The following is a 15,404-nucleotide window of genomic DNA, read 5'->3' as shown; positions in this document are numbered from 1 at the left end:
GAATTTTAAAACATGGGGCACTGAATTTGTAATTTTGCACATGGAACGCCCTCAGGGCTTCTCTCTCATGTCTGCCGCTTCCCCACATGTGCACACCTTCCTCCCCCCCCCAACACCACACACCTTTTCCTGCCTAACCCGCCTCTTTGGGCCCGGGCAGTCATATCCCAAACTCCTAGTGTGTGGCTGTTCCGAGCCTCCACTGCTGGGTCTGTTCCAACTCATCCAATTGCCATGCACCTTCCCGGTTTGGCCATGTGGAAGAGCTGAAGGCGTTCTGCTCAGGGAACTCTCCCAGGCCTCTCATAAGTCAGGTCTGTGGCCGTATATTCTCATGCACCAAGGAGCACTGAGGTGTCGACTCTTAAACTAGGGAAGAGGAGCTGACACCGCAGTGCAAACCTGTGCACCTCACACCTCATTCGCCCAGTGCCTTGTCACTGGGTGATGCAGAGGTAATGCCTCTGGAACCAGTGGGATAACACCAGCCATGTGCTGATGGTGCACAGTGGGGACTCAGGGCCTTCATTATTATTGCAATATATGTTTATATTGTGGCTTACAGCCAGTGCATCCTGACCTGTTCTCCCTGCGTCAGGAGACAAGGAGGGAGCTTGGAAGCCGTGCCCCCAAACGGGGGTTCCCAATCACATTTGTGGAGATCCATGACAGTCCCACTTGCACAGCATTGCTGCGTGGTCACCTGGTCACCGCTCATTCTGCCAGACATACAGCTGGGGAGGGTGTCTCTTTGGACCACTTCTTCCAGTGAAGTGGGAGGAAAACTAGCCAGCAGTCAGGAGCCAGATAGTCAAAACAACTCGGCACTCAACACCTCCCATTTCCTGACTGGGTTTTTTCTAGATGATCAGCTTCCATCTTCAGAGACCTAAGAGAAATGACCAATTTTCCAAGGAACAGTAGGCTTTACTGGGAGTTGAGTTGTTCTGAAAAAAATGGCTGTGCTTGCAGCTCTTTAGCGTGTTGGAAATCTGTCAGTAGATTTTCCAAAGCAGGAGGAGGTAGTGTGTCGAGAGTGACAATGGTGAATGCTCCATAACCCATCAGAAAGACAAAACAGGAGCCACTAAGTTCATGATATCACAAGAAGACCTCTTCAATAAATACTGTACCATAAATGTCAACATTTTCACGTTTTTCATTGGGTGAATATAACTGTCCTTGTTTTGTGGTTGTATTTATTTCTCACATTCCCCACGGTGGATAATAAACCTCTGGAAAACTTAAGACATCCACAGATGCCTAAACATAAAACAACAATTCCAGTATATTTTAAAAACAGAGACTGATCAATAGACAACAAGGGATTTTTAAATGCATTCATGCTATTTTCTGTGAGTTAGTCTCAGTCATCTGGCACTACAGAGCTGGGACGATATCTTCCAGGGAGGTTATTTTGTGCATGGTCTGTTTTGCTTCTTTATTAATATTTAGAAACTGTATGGTGTGCTGTGACTTACTTCTTATTTGAGATACAAATGACAGTCAGTGAGAGTCTAGTAGGCGGGTTATGACCAATCAGAAACTGCTTGCTTACAACTGGCTAGGAAAAGGTCTCATCCTTTAGGCCTGCCAGTGAGCTGTCCTTAGTGAGGCAGAAATAAATCTATCTACAGCTGCTAAAAATTTATTTCCTGCTCTGGTTCAATCCCCCTTCAGAGCCGGATTCGGAGAATGTGGAATGACACAGTTCGAAAGCAGTCCGAGTCTTCCTTTATTACTGGAGATATAAACAGTTCAGCCTCCCTCAACAGAGGTAAATATAAACGGTTTTTCTTATCTATAACTTTTATGATTACTTTTAAGTAGTCTGAAATGTATTCCCCCCTTCCTTCTCCCCACACCTCAAATTGTTCCAGACCTTGTTCCCTGTGCTAAGGGTGTTACATCACAGAATGAGATTCAGTGGAATGGCGGTCAGTGTATCCCAGTTTTTATTAACAGGAGAAGGGTTTTTATTGTGTGTGTGGGGAGGGTCTGGTTGGTTGTTTTTTCCTTATTTCTGTGCATGCATTTTCAAGAATATAATTTCCACAAAAGTTTGGAAATTTAAAAGAAAACAACACTTTTTCCTGTAGTTGACAGCTAGAGCCATCAGCTGGTGAGCTGTCAGACCTCATTGCAGGCAGTAAAAATGGGCAGCTCTGTGTCTGTAGAGTCTGTTAAGCCACATTGTCCCAGGTATAAAGCAATAGCATAGTATTGGTGGAAGTAACAACACACCACAGAATGCACACTTAAGACAAACCTGTGTACTTGGAATCAAGGAATTATGAATGAGCTTGATACAGGTTGAAACTTTTTTATCCAGCACTCTGCTGTGGTAACATCCATGGCCCAGCATGATTTTAACTACCTGGATGTCCACTTACGGGCATGGTCAAGTTTCCCGCAGTCCCATGAAGTTTGTTTACAGACACCAGTCCTGGCTTTCAGTGTTCTGTGCTGTTATTTAGCTGTAATTTACCCCTAAATATCTGATAAGAGCCCAGTAAGCAGTGGAAGTGTTGGTACTGCTGCTAGACAATATTGATTGACCTCTGCTTTTGCAAAGTCTCTGGTTTCACAATGGTCAGGTCCCAAGGGTGCCGGATGAGAGAAGTTCAACCTGTATCTAGAAGGAATGCCTCACTTAACGTGAGCTCTCTAGAGCTCTGGGAGGGACGGCTGTAGCAATGGAGGAATGCTAACTAAAATATAACACTTATGGTAGTGTGAAATTTTAGCACCTTTTGAAGAAGTGTCTAGTTGAGCTTTTACCAGGAACAATGATACTTGGGTCCACCAACCCTCACAAACTGCTCTGTTTCACCTTTAGTGAAATAGTTGTGATAGTCTGCCTTCAATAACTATCTGTGGGCCAGAGTCGAAGGGGAGTATTTGATGCCCCATTCTGCTCCTGGTTTCGCAGACAAAAGTCTACCAGATAAATACTGTTGTAAACTGAGGACAGGATTTGGCCCTTATGGCCGATTCACCTCTCATTTATACCAATGTAAGTTAAAAGTAATGCCACCAAAGTCCATAGAGTTGTTTCTGTGTAGAGTTGGTGTGAGAGAAGAAACAGGACTTTGGTTCTTATTTGGTCCTTAAGCAGGCAAAATTCCCATTGACTTTGCTGTGAGTTTGCCAAATGGCAGGGGTGGGGGGTTTAAAGATTTTGAATCTCGAATTAGTGGTGGGTCAAGAAGTTTGGATTAAGTTCCCTGATTTTTCTGTGTACCTTGTCCATGTCATTTTAAAAGAAGAGAGTTGCTTAGTAAATATGAGTGTCTATTGCTCTCCTGTTACACCCACTATTTGGCATTTTTGGCTTAATGCAATTTTTTACTGTCAATTCATCAAAGCAAACAGAAGATGCAAAGAACCCAGCAAATCTGCAGATTTCCACAGCTTATTTTTGCACATATAGCTGCAGATGTGGATACAAATTCTGCATCTAGAATGCTGCAGATTTGAAGATATCCACTTTATGTCCGTAGGTATCTGCATCCCCGGGTAAGGATGTGGATATCTGCAGCTTGGTTTTGCAGGTACAGTTAGGATGCAGCTCCAGATCTGGTATCTGCGCAGGGCTCTCTCTGTATATGCATTCTTATACTAGGCAGTCCCATCACAGAAGCTTCCTTTTCATTTGTTTTCTCCTCACTGGTTGCTATTTACACCTCTTTCCATTCCTCACAGCACAGTGTGATTTTGTGTGTGGACTTTGCAGCTGGAGCAGACTTCCCTCACCCACTACACAGTCTCAGCTCTTCCCTGTTCAATGCACAAGTTGTGAATCCCTTCAAATACTGCACAGATTCACTTGCTCTAGCATCTGGGTAGAGTGCAAGGAAAGGTGTGTTTGCAAGCAGAACCTCTTGGGTTCACGAGGGCGGGATGGACATCTTTCTTCTGTCAGCTCAGTTATGTTCAGTGGTGAAAATGGCTTCTTAAAATGACAAAGCAGGACTCCATAGTGTCACCTTCTGCACCTAGCAGGATGCTCCTGAGAAATTCCCATCCCCTGCAATATTATTACATTTTGACGGTGCAGTACCTTTGGTTAGCATCCACCCATGGAGGTGGATACCAAATTCCACAATTTTTTTTCTGTGATTAAAGAATCTGTGCAGATGGAGACTGCAAAACCACCTTGGGAGTTAACACTCAGAAGAATCATGTGACCTCTTGTTACAAAGGGTGCTATGGTTGAACACCGTGCCTGAAATTAACATGACTCCAGTGGCACAAAACCCTCCTTTATTTCACGCTTAGATTTTGGTGCCCGTGTTTTAATTGGAAGAAGGCGGTATGGCGTTAGGGCTTTTGTAGCTTTAGGCATAAGTTGTTTCCTAAGTCCCTCCCAGATTGTGGCAGTCCTGTTAAATCAATTCCACAGTACAAGTTTCCTGATTTTTTTTTTCTTCCTGTGAATACTGTAATGTGCATCAAGCATTAAGGCAGCAGTCGTGTCATCAATGCTTTATTGGCAAGAGTGAAATAAAAGCATGGAGGAGTAATGTACAAGCCAGAAATTGTACATTTAGGCTACGTCTACACGTGAAGCCAACATCGAAATAGGCTATTTCGATGAATAACGTCTACACGTCTTCCAGGGCTGGCAACGTCGATGTTCAACTTCGACGTTGCGCGGTACCACATCAAAATAGGCGCTGCGAGGGTATGTCTACACGCCAAAGTAGCACACATTGAAATAAGGGTGCCAGGCACAGCTGCAGACAGAGTCACAGGGTGGACTCAACAGCAAGCCGCTCCCTTAAAGGGCCCCTCCCAGACACAGTTGCACTAAACAACACGAGATACACAGAGCTGACAACTGGTTGCAGACCCTGTGCCTGCAGCATAGATCCCCAGCTGCCGCAGAAGCAGCCAGAAGCCCTGGGCTAAGGGCTGCTGCCCACGGTGACCATAGAGCCCCGCAGGGGCTGGAGAGAGAGCATCTCTCAACCCCGCAGCTGATGGCCGCCATGGAGGACCCAGCAATTTCGACGTTGCGGGACGCGGATAGTCTACACGGTCCCTACTTCGACGTTGAACGTCGAAGTAGGGCGCTATTCCGATCCCCTCATGAGGTTAGCGACTTCGACGTCTCGCCGCCTAACGTCGAAGTTAACTTCGAAATAGCACCCGACGCGTGTAGCCGCGACGGGCGCTATTTCGAAGTTGGTGCCGCTACTTCGAAGTAGCGTGCACGTGTAGACGCAGCTTTAGTGTCCTTCCCTGCCTGACATTCCCTTTGTACAGAAACAGACCTTTTTAGAAGAATCTCTTCCCTCCTGGAGCCTGTCTGTGAGCTCATTATTAGACGAGTTGCTTTATAGAAGGTACTCATTGACTGAACTTTCATTCCTGTAGATTTGGAGGCAATATCCCTTTCTGACCAAGTCTTAAGCCTTGTCTACACTTACCTGTATTGTCAATGTACTTCAGCTATGCAAACAGTGCAACAGAGGTCAACATGCCTACCAGAGCACCTTGTGAGCAGTAAAGTCGGCAGGGGCTGCTCTCCCTCTGATGATGGATGCTCTTCTCATTTTGGTAGAGTACTAACATCATTGGAAATTGGATCTATCACGTCTACAGTAGACACAATAAATCAATGGCCGGTGAATCAATCACTGTTGCGTCAGTCCAACACATAATGGAGACAAAGGCTTAGCAACATTGTTTAGCTCTATTTGTATAAGTTGTGTTTTCTTTCTAACTAACCCTGCTCTGTTCCCCTTCCCCAAAGCCCCAAAAAGGTGCCACATTCACCGCTTTTTCTTTAAAAAAAAAAAAAAAAAAAAAAAAAAAAAAAGCCAAAACAGTCCCTTGCCAGTCTACAGTCTGGGATTGGCCCTTGTCATAATGAGGCTCCTGTTGTCAGATGATCACTGCTCTCACTTGATAGGGTTCAAAGGATGGCATTTTTATCAGTCGCTGTCAATATATAATTTCACTGTTCATACAAAAAAGCCCAACAAAAGTTATTTCCATTAATAATAATCAACATTTAAGAATAGACAAAGTAAGCAAAGTCTGCTTGAGAACTTACTAAGTTGGATTTAAGCATATTTCCATTGAATATTTAGACATATGAAATTGACAATTCATGTATGAAAGGTTATTAAATGTTAATGGTGTGAGTCTCAGCACCTACATTCATTAGATAGTCTGAGAGGGATAGGCATGTTATTCTGCATCTCTGTAAAAATGATGAGGAGTCCTGTAACTCAGTTATTCTCTAAGATGCCACAGGGCTTCTTGCTGTTATTAAATAGTTATTGTCTAAACCCTTTGTTGCTTGACCACCATAATTTCCTACAACTGTAAAAATTCAAAGAGATATATATTTAAAAATGCTTAAAACCCATAACTTTCCACAACTGTGAAAGTGTAAATAGATAAAATCAGAAAAATGTTTTAAAATAAATATCGGTGTGATCCATTGGAATGATTAACATTTAAAAATTGAATTCTGCTTACTCTGATTGAAGTGTATGTTCTCTCTGTGATCTCAGTTCTGCGACCAGTGATTGCATCACACCCTTCTCTAAGCAGGTACCTTGCTTCCTCAGTTTCAGTCCTGTCTCCAAACCTGTCCCTCTCTTACAATTGGCAGTGGACAATCATTGGCCCACCAGTTGAATTGTCCACTTGCCAGTCTTGCTAGTTCCCCTCTTTTCTCTCTTCTGTCTTTCTGTGGGTGTCTCTTGTTTGAGACCATCCTGCGGCATCTCTTCCATGCAAATGCAGACATAACCTTCTGCAGACATAACCACGTCTCCACTTTCTGCACTGAAATACTTACTGTGTTGCTACTTTGTTCAGCTCTGTGTATTTAGACGAATATTCCACTCACTGGTGTAAGAGTCCTGTCAATGCTCTAATGTCACACCTTCACCTCCTCTGTTACTGCAGTGTCTTTATCCTGTCAACAGCTTCAGCCTTGATCCCAAACTCCTCTCTGGCCTCTCTGTGTGCCACATGTACTAACTCCAACTCTGCTGACTAGGGCCTGTATGTGGTGGGGCAGGGGATGAGGGGATAGAAGGGATGATGGTTGGGGCACAATGCCAGTGTGACGGAAGGAGTGTTTAAATGTGGATGGACAAGGGTGCTTGCGGGTGTGGAAGACTGCACAGATGCATATGTGTGGTCAAACACGCAGAGGACAGGTCAGGAGTTAGAGGCAGAATTGCCACATCTTACACCATGGGCCTTGTGAAGTACAGAGGCAGCAAGATGCCAGGTGGTTGGGGATTGTGATTGGAAACCTAGCTAGAAAGCACAGAGCCACATTCAGTCCCCAGTCCACCCCTGTGTATAGCTACTGAAATATGGTTTGTACCCATGTGCGTTAGGGTAGAGTTTGCTCCCCATTTCTTAAGAACCCCATGCCTAGTGTTTGAAGCAAATGTCTTTTTTTTCCTCCATCTTATTATTCCTGCTGTGTATTTTTATGTCAGCCACAAAGATATAATCTCAAGTGTACACAGGAAAAGAAGGAATGATTGCTACTGTTTTCTGAGATAATCAGTTTAATGTCGGATTCATGCAGATTCCATCATAATGAACAGAACAAACTGAGCTCAGATTCGAACAGTGGGAATCTGACTCAGAGAGAAAATTAAAATGAGTAACATTAATATCCTGACTTCCAGCCCAAGTGAGACCTGCCTGTTTTCAGAATGAAATCTGCCATTGAATCCCTCCTACACTCCTTGGAATATAATTAAGTTGTGATTTCCATTCCAAGACAGTATCTGCATGGTGAACTCAGCAAGGGTTATTGTCTGCAGAGGTGGGTGGGTGACATTTTACAGTCTCTCCAGGTGCCTCTGTTGTGATGAATTTTTAGGTGGCAGGCTTTCACAAAATGCATTAAAACATCAAGTTCTCTATGCAGCAGAAGTCTGATGTGGAACCCTGCCCCTTGTGTCAGTGTTTGCATCAGTGTCCTAGTGTCACAATAGGGCAGCACTGTCAAATTGCGGGTATTCCAAATCCTGCTACCCCCAGTCCCTGCCATAACAAGAATTTCCAAACGTACGTGGAAAATATTTGCACACAGTAAGGATCTAACTGACCTGGAACCTACCAAGGACAGACACAGGTTCTGTGTAGCTTTTTGGCAAAAGCTTCATTTCACCTAAATACAGGTGCATGCTTCAATATGTCACAGTGACAGCTGCAAAATGTTACAGGAAAGCAGCTCAGAACTCCTACTTGGAATGGTTTCTGCAGGACCTGGTGTCGTGGGATCCTGGGGCTTGATTCTACGATAATACAAATAAAAAATAGCCACAAAATTGGTCCTTCCTGTGAGATGCAGGGAGGTCCAAGAAGACCATCTACTCCTGACCACATACTCCTACACCCTGATATATATAGACTGTTCGGTGACAGCCATATTGTTTCAGAATGTAATCAAGGATAGCTCTTTCCATTTTTACCTGTTTTTTATACCTATACGTATCTCACAGAAATGGAAGGGACCTTCAGAGGTCATCAAGTCCAGTCCCCTGCATGCAAAGCAGGGGACCTATCACCATTCCTGACAGATATTCTTTTTTTGAATGTTTGTGCCCCAGTCCCTAAATGGCCCTCTCAAGGATTGAGCTCACAACCTGGGGTTTAGCAGGCCAATGCTCAAACCAGTATGCAAGGTAAAGAAACAAACCTCACTTTAGAAGACCTACCAACAGGCAGGAGAAAGAGTGAAATTCTAAAAGCATGGGGCAGACGTTACAATACACTGAGTGGAGTAGCATCACACCATGGTCATGTAGAGGAACCTACTTTATGTCCTCAGGCTGACTGAGGCGGTGACTGGGGTGAGACAGCATGCCCAGTAACTGGAGGTGTTTCATCCATGTATTAAACAAGAAAATGTGGATAATAATATGAATGCTTCTAGAACACATTTTTAATAAATAAGAATTTCTCAACATTAATGTGGCACGCAGCTCTCCAACAGCTGTCCTGTGAGCTTTATAACACTGGAACTGCCACAGTGGGTCAGATCTGTGATCCATCTAGCCAGTATCCAGTGTCTGCATCCAGTGCCAGAGGATCTGGGGGGAATGTACAGAACATCCATTGACGTGTCTCCTCCCTGAATTTATCTAGTTCTTTTTTGGACCAACTTACGCTTTTGGCCATTCCAGCATCACAGGACAATGAGGCATGCAGTGTAATGGGGCACTGTGTGAGAAATACTTCTTTGTATTGAACCCACTGACTGTAAATTTAAGCAGGTCACTCTGATTTTTTATGTTACAGGAAGGGTCCATAACACTTTGTTCCATTCTATGATGGTCAAGTCTAACTCTAACATCCTCCTTTAACCATCTCTTCTAAACTGAATTGAACTCCTCATATGAAAGCTTTTCCACACCCTGTTTCATCTTTGCTGCCTTTCTCTGAACCATTCCAATTCCTTGATATCTTTTTTGAGATAGGGTGGCCAAAACAGATCAGCACACCTTGGATTTATATAGTGGTATTATGATATTTTGTCTCATTTTCTCTCCCCTTTTAATAGTTCTTACCAATCTGTCAGTCCTTTTTGACCGCTGCTGTGCTCTGAGCTGAAGTTTTCTAAGAACTATACATGGTCACTCCAAGATCTCTTCTCCTAGAGGTAATAGCTAGTTAAGAATCCATAACTGTCCAGTTATAGTTCAGATTATTTTTTTCAGTGTGCATTACATTGCATTTATCAATGTTGAATTTCATCTGGCATTTTATTGCCCCAACACCCATTTTTGTTAGATTCTCCCTGTAATTCTTTGCAGTTAGCTTTGGATTTAACTATATTGAATTATTTTGTATCATTGGCAAATTTTGCCAGATCCCTATTCACTTCCTGCATCATTACTCAACAGTTTAAACAGCACAAGCCCCAGTATGGATCCCTAGAGGACCTTGCTGGTTGCCTCTCTCCATTGCGAAAATGGATCATTTTATTCCTGCCCATTTTCAGCCTCAGGAAATATAATCCTCACTCTTTCACATATTTGGTCAAATAAAAGAATAGCCTTGGCTGACTCCATAAGTCATCTCAGCCAGTCTTTCTCACCCATAGGCATGGTAATGGGAATGCCTGGGCTTGTGGGAATTTTCATTGCTAAACTGAAAAGATAAGATTAACCAGCATTACAGTGTTCAGAGCTGTGTTTGATTTAGGCTGGGATTAGAGTCAATTTTGAGGCAGAAGGAAGCCTAGGGTCTGGATTCAGTAACACTGAAATATTGCCAGCTGATGAGCCCATGATCTTGTCTGCTCTCTTGAGTCTCCTGAGACTTGGGTGACATCCAGACTATGAAATAGACTCACTTCCCACCCTACCCCCTTTGGATTGTGGCTTGGGTCCAGTGTTAAAAGCAAACTGCGAACTCACCCAACATTTTGAAAAGGTTCAAATTCAAGGTTTAGTGTTTTGATTTAGCTGTGCTTAAAAGTGCTACTCTGTAACTCCTGCAACAAATTCTAGCCATTGTGCTTAGCAATATAATCAGATTGAAAAAAATGAAATGGAACTGATGATTGCCTGACTGTGGTAGTCCATAGACAGACTAGTCACACACAATCTGTAAACATCCAATCACATTGTTGCTCTTCAGTGTAATTTACTGTAATTATTAAACTTTCTGGGATAGAATTAAATGCTTTCTAACCAGCGTATTAAACAAGAAAATGTGGTTCACTGTGTACAAAAAGGAGAGCTACTCAACGGGTGTGTGCAAGTAAACGAAGTCAGGTAAACAGGCCAGTACAACTGAGCTCCATGAGTGTCTCATGCATTTCCCACGGCCCTTAAAAAGCCATGTACAGTGACTAGACCTCTTTGGTATTACCCTGAGGTCATGTAACATTTCTCATGACATCATGTGATAATTTCACTGTCCTTCCTCGAGCAAACCAATGTCACCACAGAATTCACAATGACTCTAGCAAGATGTTATGTATTCACTGGAAGGTTCTACTCTACATCCAAAAACATGTACTCCAACGTGAAATTGCACAGGTGCTGGAAAACCTGTCATTGGACCTGCTCTCCTCAGAGTTGAAGAATAGTAGCGTCCTTGCTCTTGCCATCCATACTCTGAGCAGGCCTTGACATGATATTGCCCAGTCCTTGATTCTCCAGTAGGGTGTTCTTTTTCGCAGTTACCCCTCTGCCACCAGAGAATGTGTAATGGGGGCCTAGCAGGGACTGCTGCTTTCATATTTCACATCCTTTTGCACCATGCAGCCATTGGCGGTGGGCCCGATATTTGATTTCATTAGGATTGAGAGCACAGAACCAAGGCTGGCTGAGCTGCTGAATCTTTTGTTCTTTGAAGGAGGTGCAAGGGGCCATTTAGATGTCTGCTGGCAGAGGACAGGATATATTGTCTCTTTGGTAGGGAAGAAGTACCCTGGACCTGTTGCAGATCCAGGGACGTAAAGGATTATGACCATGGTGGAAGTAAAGTAGCTGCGAAAAGGATGTGGAGATCTCACCCATCTTGCCTTTTTTGCATCTGAACAAATGCATGAGTTCCATTCAGGATTGTTTGGGTTGGCTCCATTACTGCTAAATTGCTTCATCCATCTCTAGTAATGTCTGTGAAATGACTGCTTATCATCAATCTATCCGAATAGGTACAGCTCCAGAAATCCCTCAATCTGGCATATACCTTTTGACTTCTATGGCATATGTAAATTCCAAGAAAGATCTGAATCAGTTCTGGGTCTCAGCTGTAACTAGGTTTCCTGTCTGCAGCTCCAGCTTCCAATAACTTAAATGGGATATAACAGGTACTCAATACACCATAAAGGGAATGCGTCACCTGTCAGAACTGGGCCTTGTGTAAGCTATAGAAGAGCATTCTCATAAAAGGAGTTGCAGTTTCCTCAAGCATACCTCTAGTAAAGAACATCTCAAATAGAAGTGAGCTGCATTCATTGGTGGCTTAATGGCAGTGATTCACAGCCAAACCAGAATTAATTTTGCTTCCATCTGCCTCTACAAGACCTTTCAGAAACCACAAATCAACCATTTTGCTAAGTAGGTGGCACCAATTTGTGGCTCTTTGCTTCCTTGCTATTAACAGCAGAGTGTTGTCAAATACATTCAAACTCAATGAGCAGGCCAAAGAGAGAGTCATGTAAACAGAAAAGCAAATAGCAAATGTCATGAATTAAAGCCCCTGTATGCCAAAGCACTTAAGTAAGTGAGGAGGCCTGTGTCCATCAATGAGCCAGATTCTTAGCTGGTGTAGACCAGCATCAGTTGAAGCTTTGCTGATTGATATCAGCTGGCACAGTCGGGTACTTGTACATGCAGTGTTACAAGGGTATTGTTGGTTCAGGCATTAAGTCTGCAGTATTAATGTTAAATATAAGATTGACAAACCTAATTCCTAATGCATAGCATTAAAAATGCTCATTCTGGTGGTTGTGGCACCACAGTTGTGCATGGTTCATTACACCAGCTACCAAACACAGAACCAAAAGTCAGACAACGAAACCCTGCCCCCGAAGAGCTTTGCAGTGTTGCACTGTGACCCTGGACAGGTCTTAACAGATCCCCCTGTGCCTCACTTCCCCATCTGTATTAATGACCTGCTTCCCAGGGGTGTTCGGCAGACAGATCCATTACAGACTGTGAGACGCTTCAATACGGCAGTTGGTGGGGAGGGAGTAGGTGAGCAAAACAGGTGCAAAGTACAAATAAGCTGAGCAGTGGCCAGTTAACCACTGAGAGGCTTTGTAGCGTGGAGAGTTCAGAGAGGATTCAAGGAAGAGTTGAGAGACAGTTCCACATGGTCAGCTGTGAGTAGAGAATGCCGGGAACTGTCAGGAGAGATGTGGCCTGCAGGCCTAGCTGCTCAGAAGCGTGATGTGAGATAAGCTGAGGCGTGAACTGCTCTACTACTCTACTGTGGGCACATGCTGTACTGTGCAGGGGGAAGGAAGGCACATTTGGTAAACCTGGTGTTTATCTTCCAGGACAGTTCTTTCTGTCTCTTTTGGGAGCTGCCCCCAGTGCTGGTTCATGAGTGTAGCTCTGCTGTACTGCAGGGGCCAGCTGTGGGGAGCCAGCACACTGTGTGTGTATCTGCCATATCCAAGCTCCACAAAGCCTCTCTGCAGCCTCACAACCACGGGCTGAAGGATTGTATAGGCCAAGGGGTCCATCCCAGAGGTGTGGGTGCAGAAGGGCATCTCAAGGTATTTCTATACAGCAGCCTTATTCCAAAGTAAGCCAGTCTGAAATAGGTTGTATCAGAATAATGCTGCTCAACGTAACACTGCATTTCGAAATAGCCTCCACCCTGGGTTCTTAAGCTTGGCCCCTGGATGCTCCCTGCATAATGCCATGGGACAAGGGAAAAAGAGCAGTGTGGCACCATATAGCTCTGAAGGGCTGGCACCAGGCTCCTATCAGCTGCCACAGTGGCTTTATCAGTGGGTTTTCCAACTGAGTGCTTTGTGCTGGGCAACTCCTCCCACCCAGGCCAGGAATTCACTGTCTTTTGTGTTCCTTGGCAGTAGGGGATTCTGGACCATGCACAGGTAAACCCAGGATGGAAAGTAATGGCCAAGACGGGGTGCCAGCTAACCGCAAGCTTCCTGAATGAGTTACTAGGCAGCTGCCAGATGTTGTGAGGCCTCAAGAGAAACGTATGGCTGAGAACTTCCTTTACATGACTGTGCTTGCACTAGGGCTGACATCTCTTCAGACTCACCCATTCTGTGGGACCTTGCTTGGGCTGGAGGAAAGAAGACTGAGGGCAGACCTGGAAATAAACTGTTAGAAAGAAACAATGCTCAATTGTCTTCCTTGTCCGCTGAAGGTAGAACAAGAAGCAGTGGGCTTAACCTTCAGGAAGGGAGATATAGGTTAGATATTAGGAAAGCTTTCTAGATGTCTGGGTATCTAATCACTGGAATCCTTATCCTCTGAGGTTTTTAAGAACAGGTGGGTAGGACAGACTAGATTTATTTGGTCCAGCTGCAGCCCAGTGGTGTGGATTTGATGACCTCTTGAGGTACCTTCCTGCCCTAATTTTCCAGGTTCTATGATAATTATTGTTATTGCAGTATTGCTCATCCAAGCTCTAGATGCAGTTGTACAGATGCAGCACAGAGTACAAGACAGATCCTGCACTGAATGGTTTACAGATGCTGCTTTTTTGGTTGGGTATGCTCACAACTAGCAAAATAGGTGCACTGGAGACACGATTGGGACATCGCTCACTAAGGAGGAAAAGAAAACACCTTGCACTTAACCTCAGATGTGCCTCCACTTGTATTTATGCTTTTCACACCATTCAAGGGCTTTCAAGTGCAAAGGTCACAATATCCCTTGATTAGTCGGGTCTTCGAAGATCTTTCTGACCTGTGCAAGGGGTCAGATGAGGTTTTGTGTTTCTCTTTGGTCTTCTCTATTTTGGCCTTTTCCTTTAAGTCTTTCCTGAGAATTTGGCTACATATTTATTTGTTTGTTCTTTCTGGAGCACCCATCATGTGGATTCTAGTCAAACCTGGGTCATTGACATTTCCAGTTAAGAAAAGCAAGTCTGCCAGGTTCCCCATGAGTGACCAAATTAGCAATAAACCTACCCACTCTGCTTAGTGGTCAGGGTTTCATGGCTCAACACTTCCATGAATTTCTTAATAGTGTTCTATTTGCTGTGTTGTGGAAGCCATGCTGGTCTCAGGATAAGAGAGATTTGTCTGTCTCTGTGGTGTTTTGTCATGGAAGGTGACTCATTTTGTGGGGCTCTGTAAGAAAGTGCAGGAAATGGTCATGTCATGGTTCCTCTAGTCTGGTGATGTGTGTCAGAGAGCACCCAGTGCTTGATGTCTCAGGACGAGGCTCATAGTCCCTATTTGTACACTGGTTCAGAAGCGGAAGGGTTTTACAGTTGGCAGCCTGCAGCTGAACAATGAATACTGCAGAGCATGAGTACTGATGACTCTTCTCTATTTTATCTTAGGTAGTTGAAAGAAAACCCTCTCCATGAAACAAACTCCCCCAGAAATTGTTAGCAACACTGAAATAAATAAACTAGTGTATTAAATGAAATGGTAACTAGCAATGGAAAACCCACACTAATCATTGGCCAAGAAAAAACAAAATGAGAAATGAAGAAAGGGAGAAAGCCTCAGTAGACAGGCAGGGTGATCTCATGGTTGGGCCACTGGACTTATCTGGCTCAAATCCTGATTCTCTAACTGACTCCATCTGTGACTCCTGGGTAAGTCACTTGGGTCCAGATCCACAAAAGTATTTGGGCTCTTGACTTCCACTGAAATTGATTTATTGGACCAAGCTCCATTAGGGAAAAAGGCAAGCTTACAGTGAGCCCTGCAGAAATAAAAACTCCAAACTTTT

The 15,404-nt window shown here is 44.0% G+C and overlaps 1 protein-coding gene across 10 annotated transcripts in view; it reads left to right on the top strand.

The window, feature by feature from the left end:
- The window catches only part of ADGRL3 (adhesion G protein-coupled receptor L3), a 738,987-nt gene that overhangs the window by 666,847 nt on the left and 56,736 nt on the right, over nt 1–15,404 (top strand). For all 10 annotated transcript variants that reach the window (XM_074993922.1, XM_074993917.1, XM_074993919.1 and 7 more), the window contains one exon: nt 1,681–1,777. In XM_074993922.1, coding sequence (XP_074850023.1) covers nt 1,681–1,777 — 97 coding nt within the window. The remainder of the gene's footprint in view (nt 1–1,680; nt 1,778–15,404) is intronic.

The sequence above is a fragment of the Carettochelys insculpta genome, chromosome 4, assembly GCF_033958435.1.
Source record: "Carettochelys insculpta isolate YL-2023 chromosome 4, ASM3395843v1, whole genome shotgun sequence".
Classification (NCBI taxonomy): Eukaryota; Metazoa; Chordata; order Testudines; family Carettochelyidae; genus Carettochelys; species Carettochelys insculpta.
Note: the sequence above shows the minus strand (reverse complement) of the source record. Positions and strands in the feature narration are given on the sequence as shown.